The sequence below is a fragment of the Psammomys obesus genome, unplaced genomic scaffold, assembly GCF_907164565.1.
Source record: "Psammomys obesus unplaced genomic scaffold, mPsaObe1.curated_primary_1811, whole genome shotgun sequence".
NCBI lineage: Eukaryota > Metazoa > Chordata > Mammalia > Rodentia > Muridae > Psammomys > Psammomys obesus.
In genome coordinates, this window is record NW_026596073.1 from 3,928,496 (window position 1) to 3,942,137 (window position 13,642).

The 13,642-nt window shown below is 37.6% G+C and overlaps 1 protein-coding gene across 2 annotated transcripts in view; it reads right to left on the reverse strand.

Moving 5' to 3' along the window:
- Positions 1-13,642, reverse strand: part of Nav3 (neuron navigator 3) — a 329,995-nt gene that overhangs the window by 190,814 nt on the left and 125,539 nt on the right. For both annotated transcript variants that reach the window (XM_055626040.1, XM_055626039.1), the window contains exon 6: positions 181-249. In XM_055626040.1, the coding sequence (XP_055482015.1) occupies positions 181-249 (69 nt within the window). The remainder of the gene's footprint in view (positions 1-180; positions 250-13,642) is intronic.

The window sequence follows — 13,642 nt, forward strand, 5'->3', positions numbered from 1 at the left end:
CACCTAACTCACTTATCCCAAAGTCTCCAGATGGAAATCTGCTTGGAAGGACTTGGTGCTCTAAATTTAGTACCCTTAGAAGTGTGTCATGCTTTAGGAAATGTAGAGTGGCTGGACGGAATATCACTGGCATTTACTTGAATATCACTAACAAACAATAGATTAGAGACATGAACTGACCTAGTAGGCTTTTTCTGACTGGTTGCAATTCCACTGTGATTACACTGAGCTGCATATCTGGCTGTCAGACTGTATGAGGAGAAACAGAGAAATTGAATTAAAGGAATTCTTTGAACATGGAAAGAAAGTTCAAACTTACAAGAAAGTTATGAGTTAATGAAATGCAACTGAAACACAGATAAACATATATAAAGAACAAATTAATTGGAAAAGCATGGTAATGCAGCACGTATGCGATGAGCTTCCATTATGAATGCCCTGTGGAGTAATGCAGCACACCCTCTGTAGAAAAATGTCTCATTGCTGACTTTAAAGTTAGTCTGTGAGGCATTAGACATTTTAAATCGTTAATAACATTATTTTAACTTATAGAACCTTAACCTTTAACTTACTGTGAAAACATTAAATAAACTAAAGTTACATTTATAGGTCAAGATTTCTTTCTCCAGAACAGTAAAAGGATGAATATGAGATGAGAGTTTGGTCAACTTTGTTATTTTAAACCAGATATTTTGAAAATCAATTCATTAAAAACTGAGTTTATGACTCATACGTTACTGTTGATACCTAATACTGCACACTTGTTAAAAGAAATTTAAAATAAAATATTTTTCTTTAAAGAAAGCTGTGTACAAAAGTTGAAAATTAAATAGAGTTAAGTTCTGGCAAAAGAAAATCCTTAAAATGTCTGATAATGATTGAGCATTCTTGAATTATATTTAACTATTTTATTTTAGTGTGTGTGTGTGTGTGTGTGTGTGTGTGTGTGTGTGTGTGTGTGTTTGCAGGCTTATTCATGCCATAGTACAAATGTAATATCAAAGAGTAATTCCAGGATTGACTCTCTCTAATCACCTTGTAGGGTTAGGGATTTGAATTTAGGAGGCCTTCTAATCTGTGCACTAGTGCCTTTTTCATTGATAGATCCTACTATACACACAACCATTTTTTAAATCAAATAATTAGCTCAAATAAATATGAGAAATCCTCACTTAAACCAAGATTTGAAGAGTAACACATGATTGACAAAATGCAAATTTCTACCTTAAATTGATGTCTACATGGCTAAAAGTTGAAGAGATGGTGTTTAGAAAAACAAAAATGAATTAGGCCCAATAGATCCAAGAGCCTTTTGGCACACCCATGGTAGCCAAGACTAGATGCCTTCATGGAAAATCACTTCCCAAGGGAATTGTTGTACCTCTACATCATGACACATAGAGTACATAAACAGTTGTTAGCAGTTACATGGACCTTAAAGTAGCATAGATGTGCTAGGTGTCCTCACTCTACTGAACCGACCTGTGGTAAGCCGAGGGAGCCTTATGTAAAGGGAACACATTCTCATATGGAAGGGATTTTCATGCTGATGGAGCACATGTTTTTCAGGTTCACTACTTTATGCATTGGTATTCAAGTCCAAAACAATCTATATTTTAACTATAGCATGAACTGATACAAGAGCCCAAGCTACTTTGGTGACAACAAAATCACAGAATAAGTGAAAAAGAATAAGTCATTTCAACACAATCAGATCGAAATTAAATAAATAAAAATAACCTTTGAAAAGGAAACAAGTTGGAGAAGTCTCTTGTGATTTTGACAGTTGTAAATTCTCTAGGAAGAGGACCACGTACAATTTAGGCACTCTTTAATTTTTATTTTATTTTATTTTATTTTATTTTTTTATTTAGTACAATTTATTCACTTTGTATCCTGGCTGTAGCTCCCTCCCTCATATCCTCCTGGCCCCACCCTCCCTCCCTCTTCTCACCCCAATGTTATACCCCCACCAGCACATTGATAGGGGAGGTTCTCCTTCCCTACTAACTGACTCTAGCCTATCAGGTCTCATCAGGACTGTCTAGATCCTCTTTCTCTGTGGCCTAGTAAGTCTACCTCACCAGGGGGAGGTGATCAAAGAGCAGGCAACCAAGTTCATGACAGTGACAGCCTCTGTTCTCCTTACTAGGGAAGCTGTACGGAGACTGAGATGCCCATGGGCTACATCTGAGCAGGGACTCTAGGTCTTCTAAAGGCATGGTCCTTGGCCCAGATTTTTTTTGGCTCTATTGGTCTGTATGTTCATAGCAGCTTCATTAATAATAGCCAGAATCTGGAAACAACCTAGATGTCCCTCAACAGAGGAATGGATACAGAAATTGTGGTACATTTACACAATGGAAAACTGCTCAGTTATTAAAAACAAAGAAATCATTAAATTTGCAGGCAAATGGATGAAACTACAAAAGATCATCCTGAGTGAGGTCACCCAGAAGCAGAAAGGCACATATGGTATATATTCACTTATTAGTGAGTATTAGACATATAATATAGGATAATTATACTAAAATGTATAGTTCTAAAGAAGCTAAAAAACAAGGAGGTCCCTAGGGAAGAAGCTTAATCCTTATTCAGAAGGACGAACAGGATAGACACCCAAAGTAGAAGAATGGGAACAGGACAGGAGCCTTCCACAGAGGCCCTCTGAAAGACTCTACTCAGTAGGGTATCAAAGCAGATGCTGAGATTCATAGCATCTGGGCAGACTGCAGGGAATCTTATGAAAGAAGGGGGAAATAGTAAGACCTGGAGGAGACAGGCATTCTTTCTTATAGTTCCAACACTGAAAACAAGATCAGTGAAGATGATAACAAAACAGTGGGCTTTCCAGTAACTAAAGCCAGCTCATCATTTCTACTAATAATTTTTAAAGAAATAACATAATTCCGGACATTCAGTTATAAAAAGGGCAACAGTAAATTCCAGCAACATTAAGTGATTTAGCCAAAGTCTTTTGGTTTCATGGCTGTATTTCTGGTTTACTGTGAAAGAATATTTTGCATGCTGACTTTTTTTTTGTACCAACACCTCTTACTTCATTCAGCTCCATGATATTTAGCATTTCCACTCATCTCTTGCCTTTGAGAAGCTATTATCCTTTTTTTCTCATTGTCTTACTGAAGTAAGATCACACTAAATAGCTCAGGCTGGCCTGTAACATGCTAGTTAGCTCAGGCTGGACTGTCAGTGTCCTAACGGCATAGGTGATAAGCAAGCTCCATTACAAAGATGTGTGAGGTCATCATCGTCTTGAACAACATCAGGGATTTATTAATTTTCATTGCTCTCTAATGTTTTGGCATCAAGCATGCTCTCTGTTTTTCACAACTTACCCTGTCACAACTATCAGAGCTGTGCACTGCCACTCTTGTCTGTTTCTCTTATTTTCATTACACCCCTTCCCTTGACTCTTAAAGGCCTGATTTCTCTCTGCACAGAATACATCCCCTTTCCTCAAACAGTGTTATCTCTTTCCTTCTGACAAGATTCCAAGTAAATCTCGAGAATTAACTTCTCTATACTGCAACACTCATATCAAGTATCTAAAAGATTTTCACGGCCACATGATCTTCATGATCACCAACTACAACAATAAATACATCATTTGTCTTCTCTAAAGTTCCAATGTGTTTCTTCTAATTTTTGTTCTTATTCATAGGATTATGATTTGCTCATGCATGTTCAGGAATTAATTCTCCCTTTCCCTGTCAATCACTGCAGATGAGTCAGTATGTAGTCATGCTGTTAGAAATTTACCTAAGTCAGAGCCTGATCCTAAGTTCTCCTTCGATCCTCACATTTATTACACTGACTCATTCTCTTGGTGTTTTTATAACAAAAAAGTGATCAATTACCCTGGCATCACATAGGACTTATAAAAAATATACAGTCTCAACTCCCACCTCATACAACTGCATTTTTAACATGGCTTCCATTATTTTCTCTGTATAACAGAGCTTGCTTCCATAGTAGACTATGAGCTCATTTTAGTCACTCTCTTAAATCACAACAATGCTTTGAGGAAAAGTTACTAAATAAGGTAGACACTTTCTACTAATAAGTGTTTTTTTAATTTCCATTTATTTATTTATCTATCTATCTATTTATTTACTTACTTACAAATTTATTTATTTATTTATTTATTTATTTATTTATTTATTTATTTATTTATTTATTTATTTATTTATTTATTTAAATTTATCCTCTTTGTATCCCTGCTGCAGCTCCCTCCCTCATCTCATCTCCTCCCAGGCCCACCCACCCTGCCTCTTTTCCCCCATACCTCTCCCTTAGTCCTCCTCCTCTTCTATGTTACACTAGCTTATCAGGTCTCATCAAGGCTGGCTACATCATCTTCCTCTGTGGCCTGGTAAGGCTGCACCCTCCAGGGGAAGGTGACCAAAGAGCCAGCCACTGAGTTCATGTCAGAGACATGTTCCCCTTACTAGAAAACCCACTTGGAGACTGAGCAGCCTATGGACTTCCTCTGAACAGGGGGGGTCTAGGTCCTCTCCATGCAAGGTCCTTGGTTGGAGTATAGATCTCTGCAGCCCTCTCCTGGGCCCAGGTATTTTGGCTCTGCTATTCTCCTTGTGGAGTTCCTGTCCCCTCTAGGTCTTTCTATCTCCCTCTTCTTCCCTAAGGTTTCTGGCACTCTGCCCAAAGTCTACATTCATAAGTCTTTAAAGTGAAGAATATATATAATTACTGGGATGTGTGACTCATTATGATGAGATTTTTTTTGCATTAATGAATAAAACAATGTACAGATCATGAAAAAAGTACTTAGTGACCACTGGCCATGTATTGATACAACACTCAAAAGGTTTAATATTAAAATTGGAATTAAAAGTCAATACATGATACTTTATTTACAGAAATACAACCCCTAAAACCATGTATATTAATTTATGGTTTCTTCATGAAACATACAGTTGGATATATAATGAAAGTTACACTGATTTCAAGCTTTGATATAGAAATGTGACAATACAAGGTAGGTGGGCACAGAGTGATGTGTGAAATATATACTGTGGATGGATACATCAAACTTCCAGGAGTAAAGAGCTAGTGCATCACTCGTAGCTCATAGAGGTAGACCACGATGGCTGTCTCATCCCCCACCTAATCTCTCTGCCTGTTTCCTCATCTGTTAAAATGAGGTTGATAACTTCATGAACACAAAACTTTTTAAAGATTTATTTATTTATTATTTATACAGCATTCTGCCTGCATGTATGCTTTCATACCATATCTCACTGTAGATGTTTTTTTTAATGAGAATTTAGTTACACATCACTTAGAATGAGAGTCTGGGACAAATATGTCTTAACAAAAACTGAAACTAACGTGATAGAATTCATATTCATGCTGAAGAATTCCTGAAGGGTCTAAAATTCTGATGGACCCTGTAGAAAATAACTATTTCTTAAAAATGACCCCGTCTCCCTATGCTTCGTTATCTTCCCCAAACCCAGATCTCTTGTTAGGTACCAGTTACTTTTCATGATACAGTATTCTTTTTTTTTTTCTTATTATTGTCATTTATTACAATTTATTCATTTTCTATCCTGGCTATGGCCCCCTTCTTCATCTCCTCCCAATCTCACCTTCCTTCCTGCTTCTCCCCCTAGGCACCACCCCTAGTTCCCTGATAGGGGTGGACCTATCTCCTCCCTTTCTATCTGACCCTAGCTTGTGAGGGCTCATCATAACTGGCTGCATTGTCTTTCTGTAGCCTGGCAAGGCTGCAGTCCCCCCCCCCACCTCCAGGGGGAGGTGATTAGAAAGCCTGTCACTGAGTTCATGACAGAGAAAGTCCTTACTCTCCTTACTAGGGACCCTACTTGGAGACTGGGTCTATGGGCTATATCTGAGTTGGGGTTTTAGGTCCTCTCCATGCATTGTCTTTGGTTGGGGTATCATTCTCTTGAGAGCCCCCAGGGCTTAGTATTTATGACTCTGTTGGTCTCCTGTTAGAGCTCTTGTTCCCTCCAGAACTTTCTATTTCCCCCTTCTCTCCTAAGATTCCCTGCACTCTGCCCAAAGTTTAATATGAGTCTCAGCCTCTTCTTCAATACCTCCATCAGTGGAGTCTTTCAGAGGCTGTCTGTGGTAGACTCCTGTCCTGTTCCCTGTCTTCTCCTGCTTCTGATGTCTCTCTCGCTTGTTCTTCTGAATGAGGATTGAGCATCTTCCCTAGGGTCTTCCTTGTTGTTTAGCTTCTTTAGGAGTATAGATTTTGTATCTATAGTCTATGTTATGTAGCTAATATCCACTTATGAGTGAGTATATACCATGTGTGTCTTTCTGTTTCTGGGATACCTCACTCAAGATTATGCTTTCTAGTTCCCACCATTTTTCTGCAAATTTCATGATGTCCTTTTTTTAAATAGCTGAGTAGTATTTCATTGTATAGATGTACCACAATTTCACATCTAGGTTGTTTCCAGATTCTGGCTATTACAAATATAGCTGCTATGAACATAGTTGAGCAAATGTCCTTGTTGTATACTTGAGCATCTTTTGGATATATGCCAATGAGTGGTATAGCTGGATCTTGAGGTAGAGCTATTCCTAATTTTTCTGAGAAAGCACCAGATTGATTTCCAAAGTGGTTGTACAAGTTTACATTCTCACTGGCAATGGAGGAGGGTTTCCCTTTCTCCACAACCTCTCCAGCATGTAATGTCACTTGAGCTTTTTATCTTAGCCATTTTGATAAGTATAAGGTGAAATTTCAGGGTCATTTTGATTTGTAATTCCATGATGACTAAGGACATTGAGCATTTCTTTAAGTGTTTCTCTACTATTCGATGTTCCTCTATTGAGAATTCTCTGTTTAGCTCTATACCCCATTTTTTAAAATTTTTTTATTAATTACACTTTATTCATTTTGTATCCCCCCATAAGCCCCTCCCTCCTCCCCTCCCGATCCCACCCTCCCTCCCCTTTCTGCATGCATGCCACTCCCCAAGTCCACTGACAAGGGAGGTCCTCTTCTTTCTGATCTTAGTCTATCAGTTCTCATCAAAAGTGGCTGCATTGTCCTCTACTGTGGCCTGATAAGGCTGCTCCCCCCTCAGGGAGAAGTGATCAATGAGCAGGCCAATCAGATTATGTCAGAGGCAGTCCCTCTTCCCATTACTATGTAACCCACTTGGACACTGAACTGCCATGGGCTACACCTGTGCAGGGGTTCCAGGTCATCTCCACGAATAGTCCTTGGTTGGAGTATGAGTCTCTGGGAAGTTCCCTGTGTTCAAATTATCTTGTTCTGTTGCTCTCCTTGTGGAGTTCCCATCCCCTCCAGCTCTTACTATTTCCCACTTCTTACATAGAATTCCATTATACCCCATTTTTTAATTGGATTACTTGTTTGTTGCTTTTTAACTTCTTGAGTTCTTCATATATTATGGATATTAGCCCTTTGTTAGATAGAGTGTTGGTGAAGATCCTTTCCTAATCCATAGGCTGTTGTTTTGTTCTGATGACAGTGTTCTTTGCTTTACAGAAGTTTTCAGTTTCATAGGTCCCATTTATTGATTGTTGACCTTAGAACCTGTGCTGTTGGTGTTCTGTTCAGGAAGCTGTCTCCTGTGCCAATGAGTTCAAGGCTTTTCCCCACTTTTTCTTCTAACAGTTTTAGTGTGTCTGGTTTTATGTTGAGGTCTTTGATCCACTTAGACTTTAGTTTTGTGCAGGTTGATAAATATGGATCTATTTACATTTTTTCTACATGTAGACATCCAGTTAAACCAGCACCATTTGTTTAAGATGCTGTCTTTTTTCCATTTTATTGTTTTGGCTTCTTTGTCAAAAATTAGGCATCTGTAGGTGTGAGGGTTTATTTCTAGGTCTTCTGTTTGATTTCATTGATCCATCATTCTGTTTCTATGCCAGTACCATGCAGTTTTTATGACTGTTGCTCTATAGTACAGATTGAGATCAGGGTTGGAGATACCTCCAGGAGATTTATTGTTTTAGCAATTTTGGGTTTTTTTGTTTTTCCATATGAAATTGAGAATTGTTCTTTCAAGTTTGTTACAGTATTTTTGCTCGAGTTCACCAGCATGGTCTTTTCAGTTCAATGTCTGATACTTCAAATATGGCTCTTGGCCTCTAAAGTGACTCCCCCTTCCAATATCACAGGACTTAAGAGTAAATAATACTCTGAAGTTAAAAAAATGAACCCCTAAAGAACTTTGACCCATGGTGAAGCATTGTATGCTGATTTATGCTTTATGCAGTTGAAAGGGCTAAAGTACCGCAGAAGATAAGGCATTCTTTGACAATGCAGTTTGCTTTTAATAGGTAGAAAAAGATGTTCTAGTGTAGAATGAATAAAAGACATTCTCTGTTAAATTTCCTTATTCACTAAAGTCTGTGACCTCCAGACTGAGTTCTCTGTTCTCTTTGTGTAGAATGAATAAAAGACATTCTCTGTTAAATTTCTTTATTCACTAAAGTCTGTGACCTCCAGACTAAGTTCTCTGTTCTCTTTGTTTTCTACACTTTCCTTGAGTAAACCCCTCTTCTTCTATTGTTTCATTTAATAAAACACTGTTCAGTTAATGTTCCCAAGCCTACTTATCAATCCTGTCACCTCTATAAATCCAGAGTAACACTGTAGAAGGCTCAATAAAATCTCGAAACGCCAAAGGCCAACGATACACTTTTTCTTTTTTATCTTTTTATCACATCTGCGTTCTCTTTACCTTCACTTGGTTCCATCATTGCATTATCTTTTTTCCTATTAAAATGGATCATCAACCAGTTACTCAACAAAATAGAAATGTAGTCTACCCCAGTCACCAAGGCCCTCTAAGTTACTTTGCTTTTCACAGGTAGAAAAAAAAAGTTTCTAGTGCAGAATGAATAAAAGAATATTCTACCTGTTAGATTCCCTTAGTCATTAATGTTTGTGACCTCCAGAATTCATTTCTCCATTACTAAAAATGTTCTAGAACAATTTTATTCAATGTTCAGAATATAAGTCTCTGCTTTTTAGATGTAGCATTTCCAACAACTGTAACTTGATGTTTCCTTTAATTCTTCAGTCTTAAATGCCATCAGATCCTGGGCCAAGTTGAAAGCAGAACAATCCTGTGATACTGCTTCAATTGAGAAAAGCCCTAGCCATAGCTAAAAAGCTATTGGCAACTGATGGTCCTAGGAAGGAAGGGTAAGTCCTTTTTTGAAAGACTGTATGATTCAGTAGATTCAATGTGGTTTAAAAAATAGCATATAAGATTGTGGGGAAAAATGAAGAAGGGCTATAGAAAAATTTTAAGATAGTAAGCAGTGGATTTGATCAAATATGCCACATGCATGCATGAAACTCAATATAACTGAGCTATATACTCAGAATTAAGATTTAAAGATTATTTTAAAATCAAGAATCTTCCTTTACTATGAAAGGTTCCTCCTATGCAAGACCTTTGCAAACTTTTATAAAAATTACAATTGACAAACTAACTGGTTGTAGAAAATGAGAACAGCTGCAATCATCACATCTTTTGGATCTTCAAGCAATATATGTTCCTTCAAATGAGGAAACAAAACAAGACATTTTGCTATTATTTACACTTCAGAATATGTGCTGAAACACTATGGGCACATGCTTAAGTTTTGCTAAGAATTTACTAATCCATGAATTAATCAGAAACTCAGCTTTCAACACACATGCTTCTCTTTGGTAGCTGAGTGGCTGAAATAACATTTTCATGGCATTTGAGACAAGTTACAATGACAACTTACCCCATTAGCGGAATATCTCATGAACATGAATTATAACTTTAGCTTTATCTTAAACTTCCACAGATAGTTAATGAGGCCACCTGCAAGGCCTGCTTTTGTGAGCTCTCAAACCAGTAACTAAAGAGACAGATCCCTGGGTAAGATCTAACAGCATAAAGTCTTTTGCTATTTTGGGGCATTGAACTTCAAGATATAAGAAGCTTAGGAAACTAGGTTCATATTTCCCTTGCTGTGCCATCATAAATCACATTTCCACAATGCTTTCCATCATATTCATACTCTTATTCAGATTATATGAAATCCTCTGTTGTTTTGTAGCTATTTCTTTTCATCTACAACTTTCAGTAAAATTATGTCTTACACACTGAGAGTTTAATTACAAATGTTTGTTAAAATACAACCACCTTAAAAATAAACTGAACTCTAGAAATAGACTAAGCTATATCTTTTAATTCAAAATATTAAACTTACTTTGATAAAGACCACCCAAGTTAGTGAGAAATAATTATTTAATAGTTCCAGAGACTGAAATGGCACTGTAGTCAGTATAGAGTATGTTTACAAGCTATTAATCCATTTGTTGATGAAAATGACCCTTTATTATCAAACTTATATAATAATTGTTTAAATCCATAGATCTAAAGTATATGCAAATTTTCTTTTTTTTAATTTATTTTTATTTTTTCTTCACAATTTATTCATTATATATCCCAATTGAAGCCCCCTCCCTCAACTGCCCCAGTTTCATGCTCCCTCCCTCTTTGCTCATCCCTTCCTCTAGTCCACTGAAAGGGGGAGTTCTCCACTATTGCCGTCTGCCTATAGTTCGTTAAGTCTCATCAGGACTGCCTGTATCCTCTTCCTCTATAGCCTGGCAATGCTGCATCATCAGAGGCAAGTGATCAGAGAGCAGTCAATTGAGTTCATAATAGAGGCAGCCCCTGCTTCCCTCACTCAGGGATCCACATAGTCTGAGCTGTCAGTCAGCTATATCTGAACAGGAGGTCTAAGTTCTCTCCATGCATGGTCCTCCATTGGTGCATCAGTCTCTGCAGGCCCCTCTGAATCAGATCTTTTAGTTTTGTTGGTCTGCTTGTGGGGCTCCTGTCCCCTTTATGTCCCTCTGATTCCACGCCATTTTTCCTCTATAAGACTCCCTGTGCTCTGCCCAAAGTTTGGCCCTGAGTCTCAGCATCTGCTTTGATCCCCTGTTGGGTGAATTCTTTCAGAGGACCCTCCATAGTAGATCCCCACCTTGTTTCCTCTCTTCTAGTGCTTCTGCTTTCTATCCTGTTTGCCATTCTGAATGAGATTTAAGCTTCCTCCCTAGGGTCCTCCTTAGTGTTTAGCTTCTTTATGTCTGTAGATGGCTGCCTTATATAATATAGCTAATATTCACTTATTATTGAGTGTGTACCATGCCTGTCTTTCTGTTTCTGGGTTACCTCATTCAGGATGATCTCTTAGAGTTCCATTCATTTGCCTGCAAATTTCATGATTTCCTTGTTTTTAATATCTGAGAAGTATTCCATTGTATAAATGTACCACAATTTCTGTATCCATTCCTCCATTGAGGGACATCTAGGTTGTTTCCAGATTCTGGCTATTACAAATAAAGCTGCTATGAACATAGTTCAGCAAATGTCTTTGGGGTATATGCCCAAGATATAGCTGGGTATAGCTGGATCTTGAGGTGGCGCTATTTCTAATTTTCAGAGGAAGCACCAGATTGATTGCCAAAGTGGTTGTAGAAGTTTGCACTTCCACCAGCAATGGAGGAGGATTCCTCTTTCTCTACATCCTATGATTAAATGATAGCTAGATTTCAGAACATTTCTCATGGTGTAGTCAGGGAAGATTTACCTCTCAGCCTTAGTAGAACTGAAGATTAGTGTAAAATTCAACTTATAATACAAAAAGGTTAATCAGATGCAGAGACTCATAGCCAAATTTTGGGCAAAGCTCAAGGAGTCTTATGGTAGAAGGGAGGGAGAAAAGGACCCAGAGGGGGCAGGAGCACAAGGGGTCTGCAGAGGCTGATGCAGTAACCAAAGAACATGCCATGAGAGTACTTAGCCCTCAGATGTAGCCCATGGCAGCTCAGTCTCCAAGTAGGTTTCCTAGTTAGGGGTAGTCTTTGACATGAATTCTGTTTCCTGCTCTTTCACCACTTCCCCTGGAAGGGAGACCTTGCTAGGCTGCATAGGAACAGGATCTAGACAGTCCTGATAAGACTCGATAGGCTAGGATCAGGCAATAGGGGAGGAAGACTTCCCCTATCAGTGGACCAGGGGAGAGGGATAGGGAAGGAAATGGTAGGGAGGGGGATACGAAGTGAATAAATTGTGAAAAAGTGATGATAATAAAAATTAACAAAAAGAGGTTAATCAGAAAGAGTATGGAGACAAACAACAGGCAAGATAAGAATGGAAGTATGGAGAGAAGAACATGAAGAAAGAAATACTGAAATCAAGCTTTATAATAGAGGTAGATATTAAATTCTCGTAGGTGAGATTGCTTTAGCTGCTAAAGGCTTGTTCCTCTGGGCTGGATTCTATATTCCCTCACTGGGCCTGTGACTACAGCTTGGTCTTCCAAATGAAGTTAATGATAGGAGCATTGTGCAATAGTCACACACGTAGGGTTATTATAGTTTTACCGATAGCTGCATTTTCCATCTTAAGCTAGTAAGGTGAAATGTGGGGGAATACCATTTATGAGAAACCTTGCATTGTAATAAATTCACAAAACACAACATTTCAAGTCTAAAATCAAGTCTATATGTTTATGATTTGAAAAAAAAAGTATAATTGACACCAAATTTCTAGTATATGGAAACATGTTTGTGAAATATATAAATAAGTCATTAAAACATTCTGCGGAAAACTTTTTAAAAGGGATAAATAACTATAAGTTTATTGAGTCATAGCTCTATAATAATACACACTTTACCCAATAGAGAATGATATAGACTCAGTTATGATTGTGCACACCTGAAATCCCAGCATTTGAAAGGGAGGGTCTCAGCTACATGAGTGTAAAACTAGCCTAGAGTATACGAGACCATGCCTCAAACACACACACACGCACACACATACACACACACATACAAACATGCACACAAACATTGACAGGTCTTTTGAAAGATCAGCGTATAGAAGATAGTTATATTTTTCTAAACACAGGAAACAGTTAAATGATTGTGGTTTTTGTCTCACAAAAATCTTAGAAACCAGAATGATTGCCCCATACGTGGTGAAATTCAAAGGTATTTGCTATTCTTTTTTTCTCTAATAGGATACCATTTAATATAGAAATAATAAAAAGTTCAGTTCATAACTTAAAAGAAAACGGATAAAGGCTATGAGCAACCAATGAACAAGGGATTTTAAAATACATTTAGTGAACCAATAAGTAGAGGAATGTTGATGAAAAATGCTGGCATGCAAGGATGCCTTTACTGATTTGAAATGGTCCACCCCAAAGGATTTTTAAAATCCTGGCCAATATTCAAAGTTGTCTGCAACTTCAGGCCCAAATGTAAACAAATATCAAACAGTCTGTCAATGCTTAAACAGCTTGACAAAGAAGGAGCCATATGTATTCTTAATTCTGAATATATTTTGATATGTGTGTGTATCAGATATTATGTTTGTTTCAACTTTCAAATCAATCTATACTAGAAACATGTGATAATAATCCACAAAACATATACTGATTAATTTTGTGACCAAAACAAAACAAAAAAGTAAACAAACAAAACAAAAAAACACCACACAATAAAAGGAAATAGTATAGTATGTTTGGACGGAGGGTGGGGACTGAACAGAGGTGTTCTACCATGTTTTATGTGATGGGG